Here is a 25746-nt window from a genome sequence, read left to right on the forward strand (position 1 = left end):
ACTAAATTTTGCAACCAGTGGGTTGCTTGAGTGAGTGTTTATGAGTGCCTCTATCGATGAACTGTGATACTATAGAGAGCTCACTGATATGGACACAGTGTTCAAGGGTAATTTATCGATGAACTATGAAACTATCAATTACTCTATCAAAAAAACTCGGGGGAGACAAGGGAAAATGCTTCTGTCCAACTTAAAGTTAAGAAAGTGTTTATTAATTGTTGCATGGTAAGGAATTACCATAAGTGAATAGTTTAAAAAAAAACAATTTGATTTTGAAAGTTAGGGGTAAGAGTTATCCTGTGTGAAAAATATTGTCCATGATTGAATGTCAGTTGTTACTGAAAACATTGAATTTTGGTGGAACCTGAAATCTTTATCTAATATTGAAAAGATAAGAAGTTGTTTCATTTGTAAAATTTATTCAAATTTAAACTTAGCACTTACAATGACCAAAAATTACTAGTTTAAGAGAAATGGAGGATGTGTTGTGGTTAGCAGGTATGGGACAGAGTGTGGTTTCATCTGATTTTGACGGCCAGGCTATTGACTGTTACAGAGGCAGACTTTGGGGTGCCTTGAGAACTGAGTTTCCTGTCAAGTTTGACAGCACCAAACTGACCCACCGCTGCACTGGGTCAGGAGGACTGTGCACTGTCGATTGCTAAAAACATGAAAACTTAGAGAGGTCAGGGGCTGAGAAAAGATCCCACCGACCCAAGAGACTTTGAAACCAGACTTTTCAGAAAGGAACTGCTGGACGCACTGCCAGTGTCTGTGCAAAACAAACTGAGTGACACCCCAGGGCTATATGCAATGCCACACAGCCAGTGGGTGGAGACCCTAAAACACCATGCTTCCAAACACCAGAAACACGAAAGAGACTTAAAGCAACAAGCTAAAGAGACTGAACGAAAGCTGGCTCAAGTTAGTCTGGAGGAAAAGAAAAGACACAAAGATATCAGTAAGGACCCCAGGGGAACCTATGTAGTGGGATGGGCAGGGTCATATGAGTCCGCGAGCCACTCTCAGGGCGAAATGGTTGCAACACACCCTCCTAGCAAGTCTGAACAGGTAGCAGATCTGCAAAAACAAGCTGCGGATCAAACCCAAAATCGGAACCTATGGCAGCATCCCCAGGGCGCAGCCCTGTCTCAACCAGTAGTTGTGAATGTAATTGCACCTAGTGGACAGAGTAGAGGAATTAATTTTTGAAGATGGCCAAGAGGCAGAGGAAGGGGATATTTTCAGAACAGGGCATCCGCTGATCTGGGTCCATATTTCGGGCAAAACAATGTTTGCTGGGGATGTGGGGAGAATACTCAGGCTAGGCGTGACTGTCCAACAAACCCTTAGGCAAAAGGGGTGTTCGGAGGGTCCCATTAACCAACAGGTAGCATTATCCGAAAATGATTGGGAAGAACCTAAATTAACATGCATTATTAATGGAGTAAAAATTGAATGTTTAATTGACACCGGAGCTACATGTAGCTCAATTGTTCCAAAATTGGTACCTGGGGTTGTTGCATCACAATCATCTGTTAAAACAATAGACCATTTACGCAAAAACCGGAAATACGTAAACAACGCGTAAACGCAATTCCGGTATAAGCTTTGTTGTTGGTGGAGAAATGGGAGAAATGGCAGCTAGAGTGTTTCCGACTTTCCTAACTTGTCTACCGAAGTTCACCAGCGCCGATGTGGTGAAGAGTGTGGGTATACACTCGTCCACTAAAGGGAACAAACTGGATAAGGGATATAAATTCTTCCGCGCGGAGTTTATCCACAATTATCAAGGTAAGCTTTAGCTACAAAACCGGCTATAACTCCGTTTACGTTAATTGTAAATCTAGGGGTTGTGAATTTGTAATATAAGATTTAACACATCGCAGTGAATATGTCGTGTGTAAGTTATGTTTAAGTGAGATGACATGAGGTTAACATAACAACCAGTAATTTGGTGTAGCTGCTGTACTAGGTAAATGTTACTAGCAGTCTGCTGCAAAGTTGTGTATTTCTACATGAGATAACATGCAATGTTTCCTTGCTACATGCGGTTTAAGTAACAAATATACTACAGGGACAGGTAGTAGTGAGAGGTAGATGCTTCAGGTCAATGAGAGAGAGTGAGGAGCCTCACAAACTGAGGTTTTAATATAGACAGAATGCCGGTTGGCAAAAGTTTCCCGTTCTTGCGTGTTCACTCTTCTTGCTGCGGAACTTTTTTTCACTTACTGTTACTATTATATACTATTATAAAGGTAGGGCTGTTTCTGGTTGGAAGACGAACAGCCTTGAACACTACAGAAACGGCGACTCGTTGACTCTGCTATTTTTCGTATCTGCCGCTACGATAACAGGAAGTTGCCATACACTTTGTTGACGTATTTCCAGTCGAAAAATGCGGAAGTGCGTAAAAGGTCTATAGGATTCTCTGGAAAACCTATGCAAATGTGTCTGTCAGAACCAATTATGGTTCAGATAGAAGAGAAAACTGTTGTAAATCAATTTCTGATGGCACCTCAGGTTCCGATCTCATTAATTGGAAGGGACATTTTGTGTAAATTAGATGCTACCATCAAAACCACACCACAGGGATTAACATTGCAGTGTCTAACCAAAATAACTAAACAGGAGCTAACCATTTTAGTTAGACCAGAAGTATATTGAATAGGGAAATTGGAAAAAAATAATGGCATGGTGCATTATTTTGGGGGAATATGTCATGAAAATGGGTTTAAGTGAAGTAACGGCCACCAAATTAAACATCTTACAGAGATCACAAAACTATTTGAGGGAATACAAAAACCAGCCAAAGTAAATGTAATTAAGTGTGCAGCATACACAAAAGGAGACTAATTTTATGAAAAAGGAAATTAAAAAAGCAGATGAGGAAGGCTCGGCAAAACCAGAGCGAGCTGAAACCATGAACATGGTAGTGACAAGGTCAGGTAAAAAGACTGACAGTAAACAGGTGAATATTTCCGAAGACGTAACTGTAGATGAAATCAGAGACATGCAAAGTACAGCGTCACAAATTGAGTGGCAAAGCAGAGGTGTTGTCAATTCAATTCAATTCAATTTTATTTATATAGCGCTTTTCACAATTGTTAATTGTTGCAAAGCAGCTTTACATGAGTAGATGTAGAGGAGAACATTGAAAATCAATACATAGTATAAGAAGTAGAATATAGCGGCTAAGGATAAAAAACCGTGTAAGCGAGCATATTAATAATGTAACGTGTACAGTAAAGTGCTAAGTTAAGCCAAAGTTGGCTGACTCTCCCTGGGACTAAAAAACCCCCTAGGAGAAAACCCAATGGGAAAAAATCCTAGAAGGACAAAAAACCCTAGGGAGAGATTAATATTTATATTTATATTATATAGACACGGTAGGGATAGGAAGCGTGTAAGCGGATTAAACTGGTTCAGCCGGTGGCCGTTGGTCGCGCATCGGTTGGGCGTCACGTTGAAGGACAGCCAGTTGATTAGTGGTGCGATGACCTTCACAGCAACAGGAACTGGGTCTGTTTGTCTCATTGTCCTCAGAGTCGAGGACGAGACAGGGAGACAAAAACAGAATTCTATTAGCGTAGGGGCCGTTCGCATGTAATGCAAGTGTCATACATTATAGTGGTTTAATTCAGCTCGGTTCCAGACAGGCTAACTATTGCGGCAAGAGTAAATTACCCGTATGAGGTATGTGAGTGCTTTGTTCTAGACAAAATAACTACTGCGTGAAAAGTACATTTACTGGACATTCTATGTGAATGCTTTGTTAAAGAAGAATGTCTTAAGTTTAGATTTAAATTGATCGACTGTGTCTGATACTCGAACATTATTTGGTAAATCATTCCAGAGCTTAGGGGCTAAGTAGGAAAAGGATCTACCACCTTTAGACACTTTTGATATTCTAGGGATAATTAAGTAACCCGAATTTTGTGATCGCAGTTTACGTGGTGGATTGTATTCTGATAGTAGTTCTTTTATATACGAGGGCGCTAGGCCATTTAAGGCTTTGTAGGTGATTAGTAATATTTTAAATTGTATGCGATATTTAACTGGTAGCCAGTGTAAAGATGCCAGAATTGGACTAATATGGTCATACTTTTTAGATCGAGTAAGCACTCTTGCGGCGGCGTTTTGAACCAGCTGTAGCTTGTTTACCTGATTTGCATGGCATCCCCCGAGTAACGAGTTACAATAGTCTAATCTAGAGGTCATAAAAGCATGGATAAGCTTTTCTGCATCTGATGCAGACAGCATATGGCGTATTTTTGAGATATTTCTAAGATGGAAAAATGCTGTGCGGCAGACGTTGGAGATATGACTATCGAAAGATAGATTGCTGTCAAACATTACGCCTAAATTCTTAACCGTGGAAGATGGCACCACCGTGCAGCCATCTATGGGCAACTTGTAATCTGACATATTATGTTTGGAGCGATTTGGTTCAATAATAAGTATCTCTGTCTTATTGGCGTTTAGCATAAGAAAGTTATGTGCCATCCAGTCCCTAATATCACTAATGCAGTCTGTTAGCTTAGCAAACTGGTGGGTTCGCTAGGATGTGACGAGATGTAAAGCTGGGTATCATCCGCATAGCAGTGAAAACTTATGTTATGTTTCCTGATAATGTCTCCTAGAGGTAACATATATAACGAGAATAGGATAGGGCCTAGAACTGATCCCTGAGGTACGCCGTATGTAACGGGGGAGTGATGTGACTCTTCCTCATTTACATAAACAAAGTGATATCGATTGGTTAGATACGATCTAAACCAGGCTAACGCCTGACCACTGATGCCAACATAGTTTTCTAGTCTATTGAGTAGGATTCTGTGATCTATTGTGTCAAAGGCTGCACTAAGGTCTAGTAATATAAGGATTGAGATTTCACCACGATCGGATGTTAATAGGAGGTCATTTGTAACTCTAAGCAGCGCTGTCTCTGTGCTATGGTGGGGCCTGAATCCTGATTGGAACTTTTCATATGTATTATTATTCGCTATGAATGTGCGTAGCTGGCTTGCCACTATTTTTTCTAATATTTTAGAAAGAAAAGGTAGATTTGAGATTGGTCTAAAGTTATTAAGATCTCCCTGGTCAAGGTTTGGTTTTTTAATGAGCGGTCTAATAACTGCTAGTTTGAAAGCTGTTGGAACGTATCCTAATTCTAGCGATGAGTTAAAGATATTTAGTACCGAGTCGGACACTACATGAAATACCTCTTTTAGTAATTTTGTGGGAATGGGGTCTAATATACAGGACGATGATTTAGATGACGTTACTAATTTAGAGAGCTCTTCTATTGTAGTAGGTTTAAATGACTCAAGATGTTCGTATGATAATCTAGTGGTAAATGTACTATTGGGTTGAGTGGTGGCTGCTTGCGTAGTTTCTATGTTTTCCCTAATAGAAATAATTTTGTTAGTAAAGAAGTTCATGAAGTCGTTACTATTGTGTTGGAATTTACTATTGGTTTCTGTTTGTTCTTTGTTTCTAGTCAGTTTCGCAACTGTGCTAAAGAGGAAACGAGGGTTGTTATGATTTTCTTTAATAAGCGTACTGAGATAGGTAGATCTGGCGGTTTTAATAGCCTGTCTGTAGTGTTGAACACTCTCTTTCCATGCTGAACGCCATACTTCTAACTTTGTGTTTCGGTAGTTTCTTTCCATTTTTCTAGCTACTTTTTTAAGGGCTGCAGTATGATGGTCATACCATGGAGCTGGCGTTTTTCCTTTGATTCTCTTTTTTCGTATGGGAGCAACGGCATCCATCGTGCTAGAGCAAACGTTGTTCAGGTTTTCTATTATAATATCCAGATCTTCACGGTTATCTGCTACATGTTTCATTTGAGACAGGTCTGGAAGAGTGCTAATAAAGCTATCTTTAGTGGTGGAAATTATTGTTCTGGCTAATCTGTAGCATGTTGTAGACTGAGCGGTCCTATCTAGAAGTATTGTGTATGACACAAGGCAATGGTCTGAAACGGCATCGCTCTGGGGTGATATTTCGATGTCATTAATATTGAGTCCGAGTGACAGAATTAAGTCTAATGTGTGCTTACGAGTATGCGTGGGTCCAGACACGTTTTGTTTAATACCGAGAGAATTTAGAACATCCATAAACGCACGTCCTAATGCATCTTTTGAGTTATCCACATGGATGTTAAAATCACCAACGATAAGAGCTTTGTCTACAGTGACTGTAAGCTCAGATAGGAAGTCTGCTATTTCTTTAAGAAAATCTGTGTGGTGGCCCGGAGGCCTATATATGGTAGCTAAAATGAACGAAAGCTGTTTGTTGTTACGATCAGTTATTTCCATGTTTAACAGTATTATTTCAAACGAATTAAATTTTAGTTCTGATTTATGGTTTACTTTGAACATTTTGTTGTATATTGTAGCTACACCACCCCCTCTCCCTTTTAGGCGAGGAACGTGTTTATAATAATAGTCTTGTGGGGTGGATTCGTTTAAACTGATGTAATCGTCTGCTTTAAGCCAGGTCTCTGTTAAACAGAGTGCATCTAAGTTTTGGTCAGTAATTATTTCATTGATAATAGGTTCTTTATTGGTAAGCGATCTAATGTTAAGAAGGCCGAATTTTAACATTTGAGTTTCATCTTTTAGTGTATTGTGTTCTAATTTTATGTTAATAAGATTTGTACGAGACGAGGTAGACGGTGCTCTGTATTTATTTGTTCGAGGAACAGACACAGTCGAGATGTGTTGGTACTCTGGTAAAAAAGGCTCTATGTGCTGGGATATATGTGATCTTGACATGTCAAGGCAGCTAACAGACTGATGGGTAGGCCGATCTGTCTGTTTCCTGACCTGGGCCCTGGATAGTCAGACTATATCAAAAGTAAGACTATTGGTCAGATTTCTAGAGAGTATAGCACTACCTTCCGGAGACGGATGGAGGCCATCTCTCTTTAGCAGGTCAGGTCTTCCCCGGAAATGCTTCCAATTGTCTATAAACCCTACGTTATGCTGAGGGCACCACTTTGACATCCAGCCATGAAGAGACACTAATCTACTGTAAGTTTCATCTCCCCGGTAGGCGGGGAGGGGACCAGAGCAAATTACATTGTCTGACATTGTTTTTGCAATTTCACACACCTCTTTAATAGTATCTTTGGTGATCTCCGACTGGCGGAGTCTGGTGTCATTCGTGCCGGCGTGAATAACAATCTTAGAAAACTTACGTTTAGCATTAGCCAGCACTTTTAATTTGGATCTAATGTCAGACGCTCTGGCTCCCGGTATACAATCGACTATGGTGGCTGGTGCCTCAATGTCAACGTTCCTGAGTATAGAATCTCCAATAACCAGGGCACTTTTAACAGACGTCTCAGCCGGTGTATTGCTGAGTGGAGAAAATCTGTTTGATATTAAAACAGGAGCGTGATTTGGGTGCCAAATGTGACTATGCCGCCTGACAGTCACCCAGTTAGTCAGCCGCCTTGACTCTGAAGTCGGAACCGAGCCATGTGTATTACGCTTAACACTAGGCGCACCCGAAACAGTGTTTGTAACAATAACATTAGCGGTCTTACTGTCCTCAACTAGCGTTCGGATGCGCGCTTCTAGTTTAGCAACCTTCTCCGTCAGCCTTACTACTTCAATACACTTAGCACATGTAAACCCCTCTATGCTGACGGAAGAAGCTAAACTGTACATGTGGCAAGTAGTGCAGGTTACAATGACAAGCGGAGTCTTACCGTGTTCATGCTGGGCGATGGCGTCTCCGTTCGCCTGAACGCGGTCCGTGAAGCTGCATCGAGACGGGTGCTGGCTCGCAGTACGCCTCGGCCGCCTACGAGTGTCTGTGGTCAGGGTGATGTGAGGTATGCTGACTCTGCGAAGGCCGGGCAGCACCTCCTTCACAGCTTCCCGATCTGGTGTGGACAGATCAGAAAAGCATACCTCGGATGAATCCGCCATTAGATCGCCAAAGAAGGCAGGTTTAAGTAAACAGACGGTAAGAAATGCTAGAGGGCTATATGCTAAAACTGGGTGTTACAAGTGATAAAATCGTTTCGCTTAGTAATACAATTCAGTAATCGTCAAGGTAAAGTATTCCTAAGATAAACTAATAAGTTATATTATATAGATAGGAATAAGATAGTGAAAAAATAGGATTTAGCTGATAAGCTCAACGGAGCTTCGGGCTTGCGACTCCTCTCTTTGTCTTTCTCTCAGCGTCTCAATGTAAAAGGTTTGTGGAAAACAGAGCAACAACAATTAGTAATACCATCTAGAATGGAGAAAATGGTGATGATGAACGCGCATGGTAGTGAACATTGCGCGAGGGGGGAGATGGTAGATAAGATTTTGAGACAACAGGGTTTCTGGTTTATCAATATGCATAACAAAATTAGCGAATTTTTGTCAGAATGTGACATTTATAGAAATGTCAAACCAGCAGTACACCAAATGCGTCTGTTTCCAAGTGTGGAAGGACCATTTGTGCATTTAGTGATGGATTTTGTAGATATGATCCACCCAATTAAGGAGAAAATGTTTTACATTTTTTGAGATGGACAGAAGCTTCAATCCAGTGTGAACGCAGAGTGCGCAAGCAGTGGCTGGAGCACTTAAGAGGGAAGTTGTCGCAAGATTTGGGCTTCCCAAGGTATTACAGTCAGATAATGGACCAGAATTTCAGGCCAACCTGTTGAGAAAAGCACTTGCTAGGGTAGGAATAACCCAAAAATTTGGATCAGTGTATCATCCACAGTCTCAAGGGGCGGTTGAGAGGTGTAACGATTTACTTAAATCAAAAATAGTCAAAATCTGTGCACAGACTAAACTAAATTGGGTTCAGGCCTTACCAATAGCGCTAATGGCCATAAGATCAAGTACTAGCAGGGAAACGCATTTATCCCCTCATGAAATGGTAACTGGGAGACCAATGTTCAAAGCTAACCAAAATGAAATGAATTTGGAGCATGAGGAGGATCTAAAAAATTATTTGAATGTTAATGAATATAATATATGAATTTATTAATGAATATTAATGAATATATTGCTGAACTAATGAGAAAACATAAAGCTATTTTACATATTAAAAGCAGGCACAAAGAGACACCTGGTGACGAGACTGCAACACCTTTTCCTGTAGAAACCGGGGTGTACATTAAAGTTTATAGGCGTAAGTGGGATGAACCCAGAAAAGAAGGCCCATATGAGGTAACAGAAACTAGCCCAACAGCTGTTAAGGTAAAAGTTTCCAAATTGTGGTATCATAATACTCATTGCTTCCAGGTACCAGAGAAGACAACCCAGGCGACCGTCTCCATGTCATTATGTTGAAATAACCATATGATAAATAAACACTGTAACCTTATTTTTTATATAGTGATGTGATGAACCATAGAAACTGGATTTGGAGATCACAATGAATTGGTAATGTCTGATCAAAGCATTTAATTATATGGAGGATGAAGATTGTATGACTGTTTTTTATTTGTTTCTAATAATGAAAATGTTTCTCCCACCAAATGTACAGATGGGTGGAGCCAAAGAGAAAGAGATGTAACAAATGACAAAGAGGAATACAAGGCAAACTGGTTTATAGGCCAGACCACAGAAAGGGCAGACATATGGTGGATGTGTGTTGACATGAATTTAAGGCCAAGTTTGAGAGTAAATTTGAAGGGAACCTGTACCCTTGTACAATTAATAATGCCATTCCAAATGTTTTCATTACCTGATTTTGGGAGCCTACATGATAAAATAAGTGGTAAGAGTATAAACAGGGAGAAAAGAAATTTGCCTGGTGGATCTTATTATAATATTATGTGCATATAGAGTGTACAGTATAGATGCCATAGGGGTTCCAAGGGGGGTGCCAGATGAATAGAAAGTGAGAAATCAGATTGTTGCAAGTTTTGAGTTAATTTTTTTCTGGTTGTCAACCCTAAATAAAAATGTGGATTGGATTAATTAATTGTATTACGTTAAGGTTGATAACTGCACAATTGGGACTAACATCACAGATGGTGTTTAAAAAATGATAGATGATAGATGCTGAAAATTTATTTCTTACAATAATGCCCCTGATGAGAGCATACAAATTAATGAGGACGACGAGGGAGATAAATTTAAGGACAACATCCATGTGTGATGGGGAACCAACGAGGCTCTAGTACCCTCCTCCCTCACACGGCCCTCTACGCGTGCAAAGCGCATGGGTTGAAGACCGCCGAAAGCTGGAAGATGCACCCTACACGTATACATATAGAATTTATGTTTCTTAGAAAGACTCTGTGTGGACTGCCCACCAGAGCAAAACACTCTCATGTGAGAATAATTTTGTTACTGGTCATGTTAAACTGGACATAGGGTGTCACCTATACTAATGCATTTATTATTTTTTATTAATGTTTATAATTTTTTGTATTTGTTATCATTTATTAACAAGGTATTATCTTCTGCATTTATTATTTTCATTACAAGTTATAATCTTTTATTAGTAATGCCAGTTGCAAACCTGAAGTGTGTGTAAAATAGGGAAAGGGATGGTTTTAAGCATCACTGTCCACGGTGTGATGACTGATGGTCCAGGAATCTCCTGGGGGTGGAGGTAAAACATCCACCTAGCACGGCTTACCAGAAAGTGAAAATCATTTTTTGAAAAGATGATATGCTTGCTTTTGATCTAAAATTGAATGTTATGTTATTTTTTACATGTTGTTAATCATTATTCCTTTTTTATAGGTTGTTAATTATCATTTTAAGGATAACCCGTGTGAAATGACTAGAAAAGTGACTGAGGGTCTGGCCCGAACTGTCAGGGGTATTTTATTCTTTTATATGTTTTCTTTCTTTAAAGTACCTAGCCCGGCTTCTCTGGTATCGGCAGTCATGTTTGCAGGGTGGTTATCGAAAACATTTAGTTTCCGAGGGGGGGAAATATGGTAGAGAAATTTTGAGTGTTTTCTCTTACAGATTAGTGTAAATGTTTTATATGGTATGTTTTTAATGTCTACACGAATTAAGTTGTCTCTCAGTTGCTTGAACATGAATGTGTAGGTCCATAGCTGGGCCTGGAGGAGATAAGGGTGTCCTTGGTAAGGATAGCAAAATAGTTGTATGATGTGTTAGAGAACAAAGACACTGAGTTTTACCACCCATGGGAGGATTTATGTACCAGCTTGGAATGTTATAGAGATAAAGTCACAGCATCACCAAGTTGTCATGAGTTATGAGAAGGAGCTAAGGGGCCTAAAGGCAGGAGTCTGCTGAGCATTGGGATAGTACAGAGTGAAAGAAAGGCAGGGCTACTGGACCACTATATAATATACTGAAAAACTCAGAACGGGGTCATTGTCATTATCATTTTACCAGGTGTACACCCTATGACCAGTATTGTGTTTCAAGCTGTCTGACACAATTCTTTAATAAAATACTTTGAAGAGAATTTTACATCTCAACCGTCTCTGATTCTCCTGAAAAAATCCACGACAAAAGCTGATAAAAGTGAGAAACCTACACTGAAATAAATTGGATTAGGATTTAGGCTACTTAACAAAATCTAAACATTTTTCACTCAGAAAATGCTAGTAAATGTAAACAAAATTATCAGCAGCTTTAACTTTATTACTTTTTTAATTTTAATTCACTCTTTGTTTTAGCGATGTTTATAAATATACTATATTTTTGCATTTTGATGACAAACTGTTCTACACTGAAAAGAAACTAATGTAATCTTCCTGATTTAATCACGTAAAACACAAGTCTAAACACAAGCACTACTTTTCTGAATGATGATAATCACAAACATCCCAGAGTTTGTAAACCAATTGTTTGTAAAACATATTTAATGCTAACTTTACTTACAAATGCAGAAAATATTTTTTAAAGTGTATAAATAAAACGACATGAAGGAAGTTTATTCCAAAATGTAATTAATTGTACATGGTTTAGCTGCTAGTTTTAGAAGCTACCAGTGACACACAGTCAAGAAATTAAAAACCACCCACCCCCAGGTCTGCCAATTCTTTGCCAACCCCCATTGCTAATCTATCAGCTCATCATCAGGGGATCAAAAGAAAACCGGTTTATCCACTTTTCATCAGCGTGTTGGGTTTTAATTCCAACCCTTGCAGTTCCTTTGTTAAAATGCAATTTAAGCAAATCTAGGCCTACTACATACGCTGTATGCTATTTAAATGAATGTTTATAACTTATAAAATTAAGTGGATATCGGGTAACTTATTTTGACATATGTTGATATAACCTGGGCTCTCAAGTCCCACGCATTCACCATGAGACACACGCATTTCTGTCAGTTCACACGCTCACACACTAAACCTGGTAAGCTTTTTTTCACGCTGAGAAGTAAAATAGAACTTTTCCTGCTATACAATTAATAAAGGAGGTGCTGGTATATACAGAGCATTTCTGTCAAGTTTAGCAGTACATTTTTTAGGTGTGGTCAACTTTATGCAGCACCGCAAGAGCCGACAAGCAGATGACATCAGAGTACCGCGAGAAATAAAGCGGAGGAGGTTGGTTTTAAATCGCTCTCGTGGTACTCTGATGTCATCCACTCATGTTTGAGTCTGTATCAGATGAAAATACAGATTTTAAGGAACAACTTATTATTTGGAGATTGTCAATGGACGTTTCTGAGTGGTAAGTTTGTTTTTTTCAGTATGGACCTGCAAAACGCCAAATGCATAAAATAAAAATTAATTAATATTGTAATGTCTTAGTTCAGAAACTACACAGAAATATTTTTTAATGAAACATTCAATGGTTTCAGTGCCTCATGGTGGGGTTGAACCCCTGGTTCAGTTTACCCCATCTGGTTCACTTTGCCCCACAGCCATCGTTTTGGGAAACTGCCTAGCTTAGTAATTCAGGCTAATCTTTAGCTAAATCATTCACATGGTTTTATACATTAGCCTATCACCAATATTTGGTATAAATGTTTAGACCTGGATAAATCTACTTTAATATAACAGCCTTTATACCTGGTATAATACAGTATATAGTGTGCCTATATCTATATATCTATATATATATATTAGACATCATCATATTATAGTGTCACGGTCGGCTCGCAAACCGTGACAAAGAAGGAGACAACGCGTGAGGTAAGGATGAAAGAATTAATTACATTTATTAAAGTAAACAATAAAACAGGATTAAGGTTAAAGCAAACAACTAAACAGGAACTAGGACGTCACAGGAAGCGGGGGGAGCGAGCGAGCGACGTCACTCAAAAGAGAACTGCTTATATGCCGGCGCCCGCATCCATAAAGGTGTAAGTCCTCAATCATCATGACGTTACACACTCGAACACCGTCCTGCAAAACAAGAAAAGACAAAACATACCAGCGCTTTGACCCGCACTGGGGTCATAACAATAGTAATACTATAATATGTTGTATATTTATAAATATAACAACTGTCTGGGGTGTCTTAAGAGACCAACCAACCCCACTGCATGTGCCAACAAACCTGGTTGGCACAAGTGCACAACATGATTTCAATGATGAATAAAACATTTTTAGGATCATTTGTGAACATTAAATGTACCTCTTGATTAGCTGAGATCTTAACCTTTCAGTTGTTACTGGTTAGACATTTTTTAAACATATTACATGATTGAGAAATATGACAGAGAGTGAAAAGTATGCCAACCAAATCTGAAAGAAGAAAATGCCCCTTTTAATCACTTTGAAAAAGAATAGTTATATCCAGTATCCAGTTCTTGAATATTATTAAATTATTATTATTAAACCTTTATTTTACCAGGAAAGAAAGCACATTGAGATTAAAAATCTCTTTTGCAAGAGCGTCCTGGCCAAGATTAACAGATACAAGTACATTTGAGTATGAACAAAAAACATCAACAATACATACACATATACACACATCAAAATTCCACTATCAATATAAAACTAGTTAAAACATCTACAACCCGATGTTTCTTTCTCCAATTAATTTAAAAGTTTTTTAAAATTATCTAATGAAACCAGTGTCCTCAGATTTAAAATACTTTGCAAGCAATTCCAGGCAGAAGGAGCAGCAAACTTAAATGCCTTTTTCCCACATTCAGTACGTACCACTGGAACGGACAATAAAAATATTTCTTGTGACCGGAGGCTATAGCTACAAGCATACTTTTAACAAATATATGTACATAGATAAGACGGAAGTAAACCCAGGATAGATTTATATGAAAACATGCCAGTGTTTTTGTCTTCTGTCGGACAACACAGACCAGCCATCCCAAGCATACAACACGCAGTGATGAGTGAGGGTTTTGAGATTTGTTATGAACCTCAATGCACCATGATAAACAGTATCAATAGCATGTAAACACTGTAAAGATGCATGCATATATATAACATCACCGTAATCCAGTACATACATAAAAGTCGCTTCAACAAGCCTCTTTTTTGCCTCAAAGGAAAGACAGGATTAAAATCTAAAATAAAAACCCAATTTTACTTTCAATCTTTTCACCAATTTTTCAACATGAGGGCCAAAAGAGAGAGCGTCATCGATTAAAATCCCCAGATACCTATACTGAGACACAAACTCAATTTCTGAACCTTGAGATGTAGTAATAGGCCGAAGATTATTCCTTGAGATTTGTTTGGATTTAGAAAACAACATAAACTTTGTTTTATCAACATTTAAAACTAATTTTAATTCAAATAAATTACGCTGAACGATATCAAATGCAAACTGTAACTCCGAAAGAGCCTGATTGGGTGTGGATGCTGAACTATAAATAACTGTATCATCTGCATAGTAATGACACTGTACATTATGAACATTCTGAGCAATATTGTTTATATATATGGTAAATAAAAGTGGTCCAAGGACTGACCCCTGTGGTACTCCTTTAGTAACATTGAGCGAACCAGAGATGAATCCTTCTGCCTGTACACATTGAGTTCTGTTTGAAAGATAGTTATTAAACCAGCCGATACGTACGTTTCTGTACGTTTAGATAGTCCAATATCCATAAGTCTTTGTAGCAGTAAAGTATGATCCACGGTATCGAATGCTTTTGATAGGTCGATAAATAAAGCTGCACAATGTTTCTTATTATCTACAGATTCAATAAAATCGTTTAAAACCTTTAAGGCTGCTGTAGTTGTACTATGTTGTTTTCTAAAACCAGATTGAACATCAGACAGGATGTTATTGAAGGACAAGAATTCTTTCAATTGATTATTGACAAATGTTTCAAGGACTTTGGCCAAGACTGACAGCTTAGAAATAGGTCGGTAATTATTTGGGTGTGTGGGATCTCCACCTTTGAACAGGGGAAGGACAAAAGCTGATTTCCATATAGGTGGAATTTCATTTAAGACAAGAGAAAGGTTAAAAATATAAGACAGAGGTGGGGCAATAAAATCAGCTGCTAGCTTTAAAAAGTAGGGTTCTAAATTATCAGGACCTGCCGATTTCGAAACATCCAAAGATTTAAGGGCTTTGCACACTTCAGAGATGGCAATTGGTGAAAAGTTGAAAGAATGACTAGACAGTAAGCTCTCTGACTGAACAGTCAAAGGGTTCACATGAGCACCATTAACTGAATCAAACAAAAAACCAGAGGCTATGAAGTGTTCATTAAAACAATTAAGCATATTTACTTTATCAATGATTATATCAGAGCCCTTATTAATACATGATGGAAGTTCGGTACCTGTACTATTTTTAGTTAATGATTTAAGACTTTTCCAAAATTTTGCTGAATTGTTTAAATTATTGGTTGTTTGTGTAAGGAAATGCTCAGCTTTAGCTTTCCTGACTGCAACTGTGCATGCATTACGCAGTCTCCTAAAATCAAGCCAGTCTGAATTTAGATCGGTTTTTCTGGCTTTTGCCCATGCTAGGTTACGCTCATGAAGCATATTTGATAAAGGATGAGAAAACCATGCATTATGCCGACCCTTGACCCTGTAGCTTTTGAGAGGAGCATGTTTGTTAACTAAAGCATAAAATTTTGCATAAAAGAAATCCCAAGCTATTTCAAGGTCAGGAATTAAATTAATTTGTTCCCACTCCAAGTTACTCAAATCATGTAAAAATCCTTGTTCTGAGAAATGTTTAATGTCACGCTTAGTTATGATGTTTGGTTTAGTTTTAGGAATTTTTGTGTTTCTTACTGTTGCGATGACACAGTGGTCACTGATGTCATTCGCAAATATAGATGCAGTTGAATACTTATGAGGAATGTTTGTTAAGATTAAATCTATTAGTGAAGATTTTTCTGGACATTTTAAATTCGGTCTAGTGGGCTTGTCAACAATCTGAAAAAGATTCAGTGCATCACAATAAGTTTTAAATTCATCAGTTGCTGAATGCAACCAATTCCAGTTTAAATCACCTAAGACTACCAATTCTTTAGCATTAAGAGCTGAAAAGAGCTGGAATAAAGAAGAAAGTGCACTACTATCAGCAGACGGTGTTCTATAACAACCGGCAATTGTTATATTGAGAGATTTAGAAACCTCAAGATTAAGGGCTAAAAATTCAAATTGTTTAGTCACTGATTTAGAAAGCAGTACTTTAACAGGAAACCTTTTTTTTTATAAATATTGCTACACCACCACCTCTTTTCGGTCGGTCAGACCTGTATACATTATAACCATTAATGTAAATCTCCTTATCTAAAACTGATTTACTAAGCCAAGTTTCAGTTAAAACAATTACATCCGCATCAGTGGACTGTGCCCAGATACGAACCATATCCATTTTAGAGATTAAACTCCGAACATTCAAATGAATAAAACCAAGTCCGCACCTTGATTTAAAATCTGCAGGTGTTTCTAGGTTTGATGCAGAGTCAAAAACTGGAGTCTAATATTGGAGACTTTCAGCACAAGATTTGCTCCATACTTCCCATAATGCATTTGGCAGGGGAAATTCCACCACATCTGACAACTACAATCTCTCTTCTTTCCAACGAGACCACCCATGTCAAATCCGATGGAGGAAAATGCCTCTTTTAATCACTTTGAATATAAATTGCATTTTTCACATTGTAGAAATTCAGAACTAGATTGGCTACACACTTCCCATAATGCATTTGGCAGGGCAATTCCCACCACATCTCACAACTACTCTCTCTCTTCTTTCCAACGAAATGACCCATGTGAAATCTGATAGAAGAAATTGCCCCTTTTAATCACTTTGAATATGAAAGGCCAGTTTTCAGAAATTGGAGGCTTTCAGCCCAAAATTGGCTACACACTTCCCATAATGCATTTGGCAGGGGAAATTCCACCACATCTGACAACTACACTCCCTCTTCTTTCCAACGAGACAACACATGTCAAATCTTTAATCACTTTGAAAAAGAAAGGCCAGTTTCTGGATATTGGGGGCTTTCAGCCCAAGATTTGCTACACACTTCCCATTATGCATTTGCAGTGGTTTCAAAAGTATTCATATTCATTACTCAAGTAGAGGTATAGATACTAGGGTTTAAAAAGACTTTTGTAGAAGTTGAAGTATCAACTCAAGCTTTTTACTCAAGTAAAAGTGAAAAAGTACTGGTTTCAAAACTACTTAAAGTATAAAAGTAAAAGTAATGTAAGGAAAAAAAATTCATTACGGTAAAAAGCCTACCCTATGTCCTCTAAAAAGTGTTTCTAAAGGCCATAATAACTATAGTGTTATATTAAAAATGTTAATGTTAAAAAATTTGGGATGGACTAGGGCCAGGGGTAGGCAACGTCAGTCCTGGAGTGCCGATGTCCTGCAGATTTTAGCTCCAACCCTTATAAAACCTTGGCTACCTGTAGTTTCAGGTGAATTTATAGACCTTTGCTAGTTTGTTCAGGTCTGCTTGATTAGACCTGGAGCTAAACACTGCAGGACATCGGCACTCCATGTTGCCTACCCCTGCACTAGGCTATCTGTTTCAACCACATACGGTACTGTATATGCCCATTAAAAATTAACGCTTTCAATACAATGCAAACAAATACACTAGCAGTGGTTCTCAAACTGGGGACCGCGAGATGGTGCCAGGGGCCCCAGTTTTATAATATTTTATGAAATACATTACTTTATTATAAATTCTGTGTAATTAAACCTCAGAAAAATAAGGCTACTAAACAAAAGCAATCCATTGTATAATTTAATATGTTTTGTTTAACTCAAATTGTAAGTTTTATAATGTTTATGTCATACATTTTCTTTGGGGGGGTCGTGAAGGAATCCACTTTACACAAGGGAGGCCGCAAACATTTTTTTGATAACTACTGCATTAAAGAACCATATATGTGTACTACTGAGCATTAACATGTGTTCCAAATAGAAATATGCTATTGTTATCATTTATAATTGTATTTTGACAGCAACACAAACTACAATTATACAAATGCTATTATATATTATAGCCTATATTTCTGCATCTGTACTTGTGTAGCTAATGGACTTTAGTATACTTTACTTTAGTCAGTATAAATCCAAGCAATTTTGGAGAATTACTAAATAGCCGTTTCTCAAAACCAAGTACGCAGAACTCGGACTTGTGTCCTTCGTAGTTCGAACTTGCAAGTTCAGACTCGGAAGAACGAACTCCTGACGCGAAATGCATTCTGGGAAACTTCGCTGTCATAAGTCCACACAAGTCTCCTCTGATGCATCCTCGATAAAATGGGCGGATCAAGAACACATCCGGGGATTTTATGTGAACTTGGGCTTGATGCGAACTTTGAATTGGAACAGTACTTGGGCCGCGACTGATGACGTTTCACAAGTCCGCAAGAACACAAGTACAGACAAGAACGCATATTGAGAAACGGCTAATGTCTTTCTTGTAAGTAAATTAAAAGTCAGGTTTAAGGAAACAGCTGATGTCCATTAACAAAAGCAAAAGTTTGTATGTATGGTTGATTTAACACTCAAGCATTCAGCTAAATAGGTTTTGTTAATGCAAATAAAATTTAGGGCAGTTATTAGCATATACAAAACAACAATGTCTTTAGCATTGATATCTTTGTCATGCTTCAAAACGCAACGCAGCACAATGTCATTTAAGCTGAACAACTAAAGTAACATTATATAAATTGGTATTGTTATTGTGAGGTTAACTCAATTATCATAGGACAAAAAGCTATCTGGGTAGAAATCAGATTAATTTGCATTCAGACAAGCATATAATGACTTGAGTTGGTAACTTTTGGTAGTTCATGCAGACAGGATGAAGTAGATCACCCAGATAGGACGAAGGAAAGAGAACTCCAGAAAATATGCTGAGGGCAGGAATAGGTTGAATCTTGGTGAACTTTTGTGAACCTTTGTACCATTTTGCACTAGAATAAAACACTTTGCTGTATCAATCTGAAGAAGAGAAAACCTTATTTTTTTCTTACAAGGGCTACAGTTTGTTTAAAGCTTCACTTTGTAGGATCTACTCCCATCTAGTGGTGAAAGTCTATATGACAAGCAACTGAATATTACTTTCTAGCCCCCCCATTCGGAACGCGTTTTAAATCGTACGGTGGCCCGGCCGTGTCATGCCAAGGTTAACATGGTTTCCAGTAGCTACAAAGCAAAAGCAATGAGAAAAAAATGAACAATTTGCAATGTCCTTTGCCTGTGATTCATCAAAGCACACAGATTTATGTTTAACATGAAAAAAGTCTGATTGTCATGATATGTCCGCTTAAAATCACATACAAAAAGCAACCATGACGGGTTTAAATGGACGCGAACTAATATTATGTCAAAGTACAATGCTTATGTTTTAAGTAAACGTTACATGTCCGTGTATATGTAAGAGCTTTCTCTCATATTGGTGAAAAAAGATCGCGCAACTTTCACACGCTTGTAAAATGAAACGAAAGACGCGGAGATCAGACGCTTTTATCAATGAAAGGCTAAAAATAGGGCTGTCACCGTGTGTTTGTGCTAGAGGTCAGAAAAGATGAAAAACATTTATCTCAGTACCTCAGATTACATAAATGGGCGGAGAGACGGCGTGTGGCTGTTCGAACACATTATAACACATGTAAAGATGTAAACGAATATGCTGCATTACCTGTGGAGAAGATATAAAGTGCAACTTCAGTGTCCCTTGAGCCCCATCTTGGAAAACTAACTCCAATAGTGACTTTGGTCTTGATGTTTTTCCTGTCATGTTTTCGTTTAAAATCCCCGTTTCGCTTCCTTGGCGATTTGTTTTAATGTCCTCGAGAATATGTCTTCAACAGGCTTTCAAATCAAAGCATTAGATCGCAGGTTCATCACGGTGTGCGGCTGTTGTAAAATCCGAAGGATTCAGCTACGCAGGTCACAGGCTGGATACGTCATCAAGCCTGGTTTATTTAAATCAACTGAGCATTACATTCGCAAGTCATACGCATATTACATCAATTTACAATTAACTAAGAATAATTGTCAGCTTTATAATTGTTAATATTCTGAAATAAGACTGTCTTGATGACGTATAGCCTCCGGAGGCTTCAGCTATCGGCCAGCGTGAGTGTAGAGTGAAAGCGCGAAAGGCGGAGCTTGAATTTCAGGAATGTCCCTCGTCGGCGAATGTGTTTCAAAGATGGAGGCACAACATGGATTCAGCCAGGGGGCGCTTCGACGGTATGCATTTTAAATAGCAGATTCTACACTTACGAGAATACTTTGATTAGTGGGGTGGAAGTTATTACACATGGATGAGCACATACTTTTGAAAGAAAACATGGGTTTTTGTTAAGAATTAACTCAATAAAGTACACAGTAGAGCTTTAAATTGTAATTTCAAAAGTTATTGTTTAGTACTTTTTTTGTAATGATTTACTTTAATGTTGTTTTGAACAGATTGTAAGCTTTCATTTTTATATTAAATTAAAAAAAGACTATTTTTCAATCTATTTTCATATACTTTTGTAAACGACATTGACAAATGCTGTAATAATTAAAAAATTTCGTAATTTGCAGTTACTTTACAATCCCTACTTTGTGAACTGGTGCACAGTAATTTTGGAACAGGAAGGGGCCATTTCCAAGCTGTTCCTACAAAATTGGGAGCTTGGAATTGCGCAAAATGTATTGGTTGATACTGAAGCAATCAGTGTTCCTGTAACAGGAAGGGACTAATCCCAGCTCAGAGATTGGCCAAAGGGAGGTCCATAAACACATGGATGACAGAGTTTGGTGTGGATGGACTGGCCTGCACAGACTCCTAACCTCAACCCCATTGAACACCTGTGGGATTAATTAGCAGAGTATGACAGAATGACAACTTCGGTGTGTGACATCACAAATGCGGTTGTGGAAGAAAAATGTCCATAATAACTAAACCTTGTGGACATACTTCACAGAGGTTTTGAAGCTGTCAGAGGTGCGAAAGGTAGATCGATGTCATAATAAAAACCCTTTGAATTAAGAATGGGATGTCACTTAAGTTCATATGCAAGTGATGGCAGGTGACCTAATACTTTTGGCAATATAGTGTATATCCACCATCTGCTTTATACCATTCAGTGAATAACCCACCTATCAAAATGCTAAGTAGTGCAGTCCTTTGGCTTATGTCTTTCTTTTGGCATCATGTGCATAATAAAGTCTGTTTTCTGATTTTAGACTATCTTAAATTTACCACCTAACTTTAGTGTTACAAACCTAACAACATTTTTTAACCACTCACTTTATCCTCTGCATGCTATCAGGAATATCATATTTTATTTCAAGTTATATCCTCTGTGAAATGATGGATTTACATCTTGTTAATTTATCTAATTTGTAAAACATACAGTTAAAAGACCACCTTTCTTCCTTCACATCCATTTATTCCAAAACATCACACTAGATAGTTTGATTCAATCAATGCATATTTAAATTATACACTATGAGTAGTTGTAACGGGCCACCATTCGTCAAACTTTTATGACCCCCTCCCCCACCCGTTGACAGGTCGTGTTTTATGACCCCTTTGACAGGGGGACGGGACCATCAAACAAAATCTGTACAAGTTGTCAACTTTAGACAGAAAGTATTTAATGGTTTTATGGCCGGTCATTTAGAGTGATTGTTTTTCCTGAGTGTGTTTTATGTCACGCGTATGCTGTCATTAAACATGACAGGTTGTGTTTGTGACATTTGCTGTTTATTGACATTTGATGTCAGCTCTCAACCATCCTCCCTCCTTTGCTCGCCCGTGCGCTTCTCAATACTGCGTGTCACACCGCGGGTGTGTTGTTGAATCTAAAGTTTTGCAACAGCATAAGTTTATTTAAAGGCAATCACGAATCATATATATATATATTAGATGTACCTGGCTACACTTAAAGCCGATGTTTTCTATCGAGCTATAGTTTCTGATCAGACACAAAGTCTGAACTAAATAAAATTTTAAACGGTTCATGAAGTCCGGGGATCTTTTCATGACCTGGTCTATAGTTTCACGCGTATTAAAGATCCGGCGGTGTCTGACAAAGCGTCGGGTGATCGTTCATATCTGTCATTTTAAAATAAAGTTAATAAATGTAATTCTGTCCACTATGGCAAAATAGGAGTTTATTTTAGATTTAGGGGAATCTTTAACCATGTCTCTGATTAAAACTTTTGATTGTAACATCACAAGTTATTTAATTAAATATTCCGTATACGGGTATAGTTTAGGCAATGACCTGAGCCATTACCTTCGGAGCCGTCAATACTACAATCTTTAGACGATAGTCTAAACTAAATAAATTTTTAAACGGTTCAGGAATTCCGTGAATCTTTTCATAACCTGCACTATAGTTTCACGCGTATTAAAGATCCGGCGGTGCCTGACAAAGTACCGGGTGAGCGTTCATATCTGCCATTTTAAAATAATGTTAATAAATGTAATTCTGTCCACTATGGCAAAATAGGATTTTATTTTAGATTTAGGGGAATCTTTAACCAAGTCTCTGATTAAGACATGTGTATACGTGCACAGATGGTGACAGAGAAACTTATATATGACGTTAATAAACTTTTAAATGTTTTTAAGACGTATTCACCCCATTTTGGGGTTTTATTTTTAATTAAAGGCTTCTTAAAACATGTGTGAATATGTGTATATTATACAAAGAGTCTTATATTGTCTGCTCTGACAAAAATAAAGTATTATTTTAGACTTAGGGGAATTGACTGCGTGTGTCTTATAAATACAACTTGATAATACGTTTGTTTTGTAAAGAGACTTCTTTAAAGTCACGCAAGAATAAAATATTTTAGTTGTAACTGGTTAAACTTAAATCTGTTATTATCTATTTAACTATAAGCTGTATTTTTCTGATAAGACACAAAGCTTCTGATGATGGTCTTATAACAGTGTCGGAGATGATGATGGCTGTTCACAGCAGGTGGCGGGTTGTAAACAAGTGTCTTTTAAAAACTGTGGTGGAAAAAATGTAATAGGGGCACACTGACAAATTAAAAGGTATATTTTAGATTTAGGGACTTCTTTAACCAAGGCTCTGATTAAAAAATGTGATTATGTACAACAAAGTTGTCAGAAAACTTAGGCTGATGCGTACTTAAATCTGTGGGGTTTTTTAAAAACAAAACTTTTTTGAAGCTTAAAACATTCCACCCTATCTTGTGGTTTGTATACAATGTGAATACTAAAATCGTACGTGTGTATGTGTATTTATGTTTATATATGATTACATATGTTGTGGTGAAAACAAGGTGTTTATCTGGCTGGTCCCTAATGGTACAAATAATTCATGATATTCGTCTCACTGATACAATGGCAGGTGGTTTCATTACATTGAAACTAGTTAGAACACAGCAGAGACATGCATTGAGGTTAATTACCCACATGTTTTTATATGAGGCTCTAAAGCAATATATTCAACCATGCGTATTTATGCGGTCTTTTAAGGTTCGTTTGTAACATCATAAGTTCCTCTACAGACAATCAAGAATCAATTATGCTTACAAGCTGTTATCAGTTGACACAAACCAGATCTCTCGTCTTTAACAGTTTCGTATAAAGTAAGGCACCACTCAGAATGTATTTTAACACCCCTGAAAACTAGTGATTGAAACTTACAGCGAGAAAGTCTGCGTTAAAGAGTCTAGAAAAGAAATGGAGACATACCTTACTGGTGAGTGTGTTTAAAAGTTTGTATTGTTTTTCAAATATGTTGTGTGTTACAAAAAAAAAAAAAAAAAAACCCTACAAAGGACCGGATAACATATCGGGGTTATTGTTATAGAAGCCCTGAACGACACCGACTACGCTAATGTTGCGGCTGAAATTTGTGCTTTAAATACAGGTATGTTTTAACGTTTTCTACATATAATTTTAAACGATCCACTTACATAAAATAAATAAATGATTAAATCTATAACACTCTATTTCCTACAGGATTGGGGAACCCCACGGTTAATGATGAAAACTGTAAGTTGTTTATCTGTGTGTGTGTGTGTGTGTGTGTGTGTGTGTGTGTGTGTGTGTGTGTGTGTGTGTGTGTGTGTGTGTGTGTGGTGGGTGTGTGTGTGTGTGTGTGGGTGGGTGTGTGTGTGCGTGTGTGTGTGCACTTGTGTGTAAATGATGCCACAGCGCTTACGATCCAAAGGTCTATCGTTCACAGGGATCTGTGCTACGGCTACTCGACACAACGATGGTAGATCTGGGATACGCAAACCACTCTGTACGTAAAGGTGATTTTACTGACGAGTTACATTAAAGTTAATTATTTATAAGATAAACAACTGTGCTATGGTATTGCAGCGGATTTGTCTATCCTGGTGGATAATATACCCCACACAACACTGGGTGGCCATGGATCACACAAAAGACAGAGATCCATTCAGGCCGAGATTCACACACCAAGGGGCCCGCATACAACTTTACGAAATACTGATGCAAAGAGACAACGAACGGTTCGGAGTGTGTCCCCCGGTACGTATCTAGAAATGGTCTTTAAACATATTGTTTTATTTTAAAGTGATATTTAATAACATAGTCATCTGTTTACAGTTTTGAATGACAGAGTCATCGCGAGCGATAATGTAGGACCATTGGAGTCTGACGCTAGAACATCTGGTCAAGGTGTTTATACAGCATTAGAGATGTTTTAAACAAAAAGTTTTTTATTTTGTTATTTTTAATAACAGAGTTTATCTAATTGCAGGGTCGAGCACACATGACATAGTAGAGAGCTTTGTAGATTGGGATGAGGATCTGATTATCGCATGGGACGCTTGTGATTTTGAACTACCTACACCGGTGCAATCACCATCAGCGTCCATGAATGTACAAGAAACACCTGTGGCTTCCGAACAGACCCCAGAGTTAGGGGTGAATCACATAAACCAAGAAGACAACAATTCTGAGGATACAGAATTGTTCCCATATGTTTTGACCCAGAACCTCGATGTTCAAAGAACCGTGGATTCCGAACAGACCATCGCTGTGGTACAACTAAATCGAGAAGAGGTTGGTTCTGAGGATACAGAATTGTCCCCATATGTTTTGACCCAGAACCTCGATGTTCAAAGAATCGTGGATTCCGAACAGGACCCGGAGCCACTGCCTGGTAATCAACAGGCCTATAGAAACGAACTTGTGGCTGATGAACAGGTCACGGACAGCACAGGAAATGAAGTGACTCCAGAAGAGCTCAAAGACTTTTTGCATTATGTATGGCACGATTATGTACAGTTTAAGCAGTTTGTAGTCGATGGTTTTGCAATCCAGGATACAGAGCGAAGAAAACTGTTGGGGTTAATCGCCGAAATTATCACTCTGGTAAAAAACCCGACTTTGTAA

The 25746-nt window shown here is 38.1% G+C and overlaps 1 protein-coding gene across 1 annotated transcript; it reads left to right on the forward strand.

Annotated features, from left to right (window-relative positions):
- The first annotated feature begins 473 nt into the window (after positions 1-473).
- On the forward strand, positions 474-25746 carry LOC135718093 (uncharacterized). Its single transcript, XM_073816133.1, has 9 exons — positions 474-634; positions 825-1071; positions 1683-1794; positions 24188-24247; positions 24340-24372; positions 24566-24625; positions 24706-24876; positions 24955-25026; positions 25109-25746. The coding sequence occupies exons 1-9, from the start codon at positions 474-476 to the stop codon at positions 25744-25746; spliced, it is 1554 nt and encodes a 517-aa protein (XP_073672234.1).

Source organism: Paramisgurnus dabryanus, chromosome 10 (assembly GCF_030506205.2).
Source record: "Paramisgurnus dabryanus chromosome 10, PD_genome_1.1, whole genome shotgun sequence".
NCBI classification, from domain to species: Eukaryota; Metazoa; Chordata; class Actinopteri; order Cypriniformes; family Cobitidae; genus Paramisgurnus; species Paramisgurnus dabryanus.

Excerpts from the sequence above, each read along its gene's own strand:
- LOC135718093 (XM_073816133.1), top strand. The coding sequence starts at position 474 with ATGGAGGATGTGTTGTGGTTAGCAGGTATGGGACAGAGTGTGGTTTCA. Across the intron at positions 24,877-24,954 it reads GGTTCGGAGTGTGTCCCCCG|TTTTGAATGACAGAGTCATC; the intron begins GTACGTATCTAG and ends ATCTGTTTACAG. Across the intron at positions 25,027-25,108 it reads CGCTAGAACATCTGGTCAAG|GGTCGAGCACACATGACATA; the intron begins GTGTTTATACAG and ends ATCTAATTGCAG.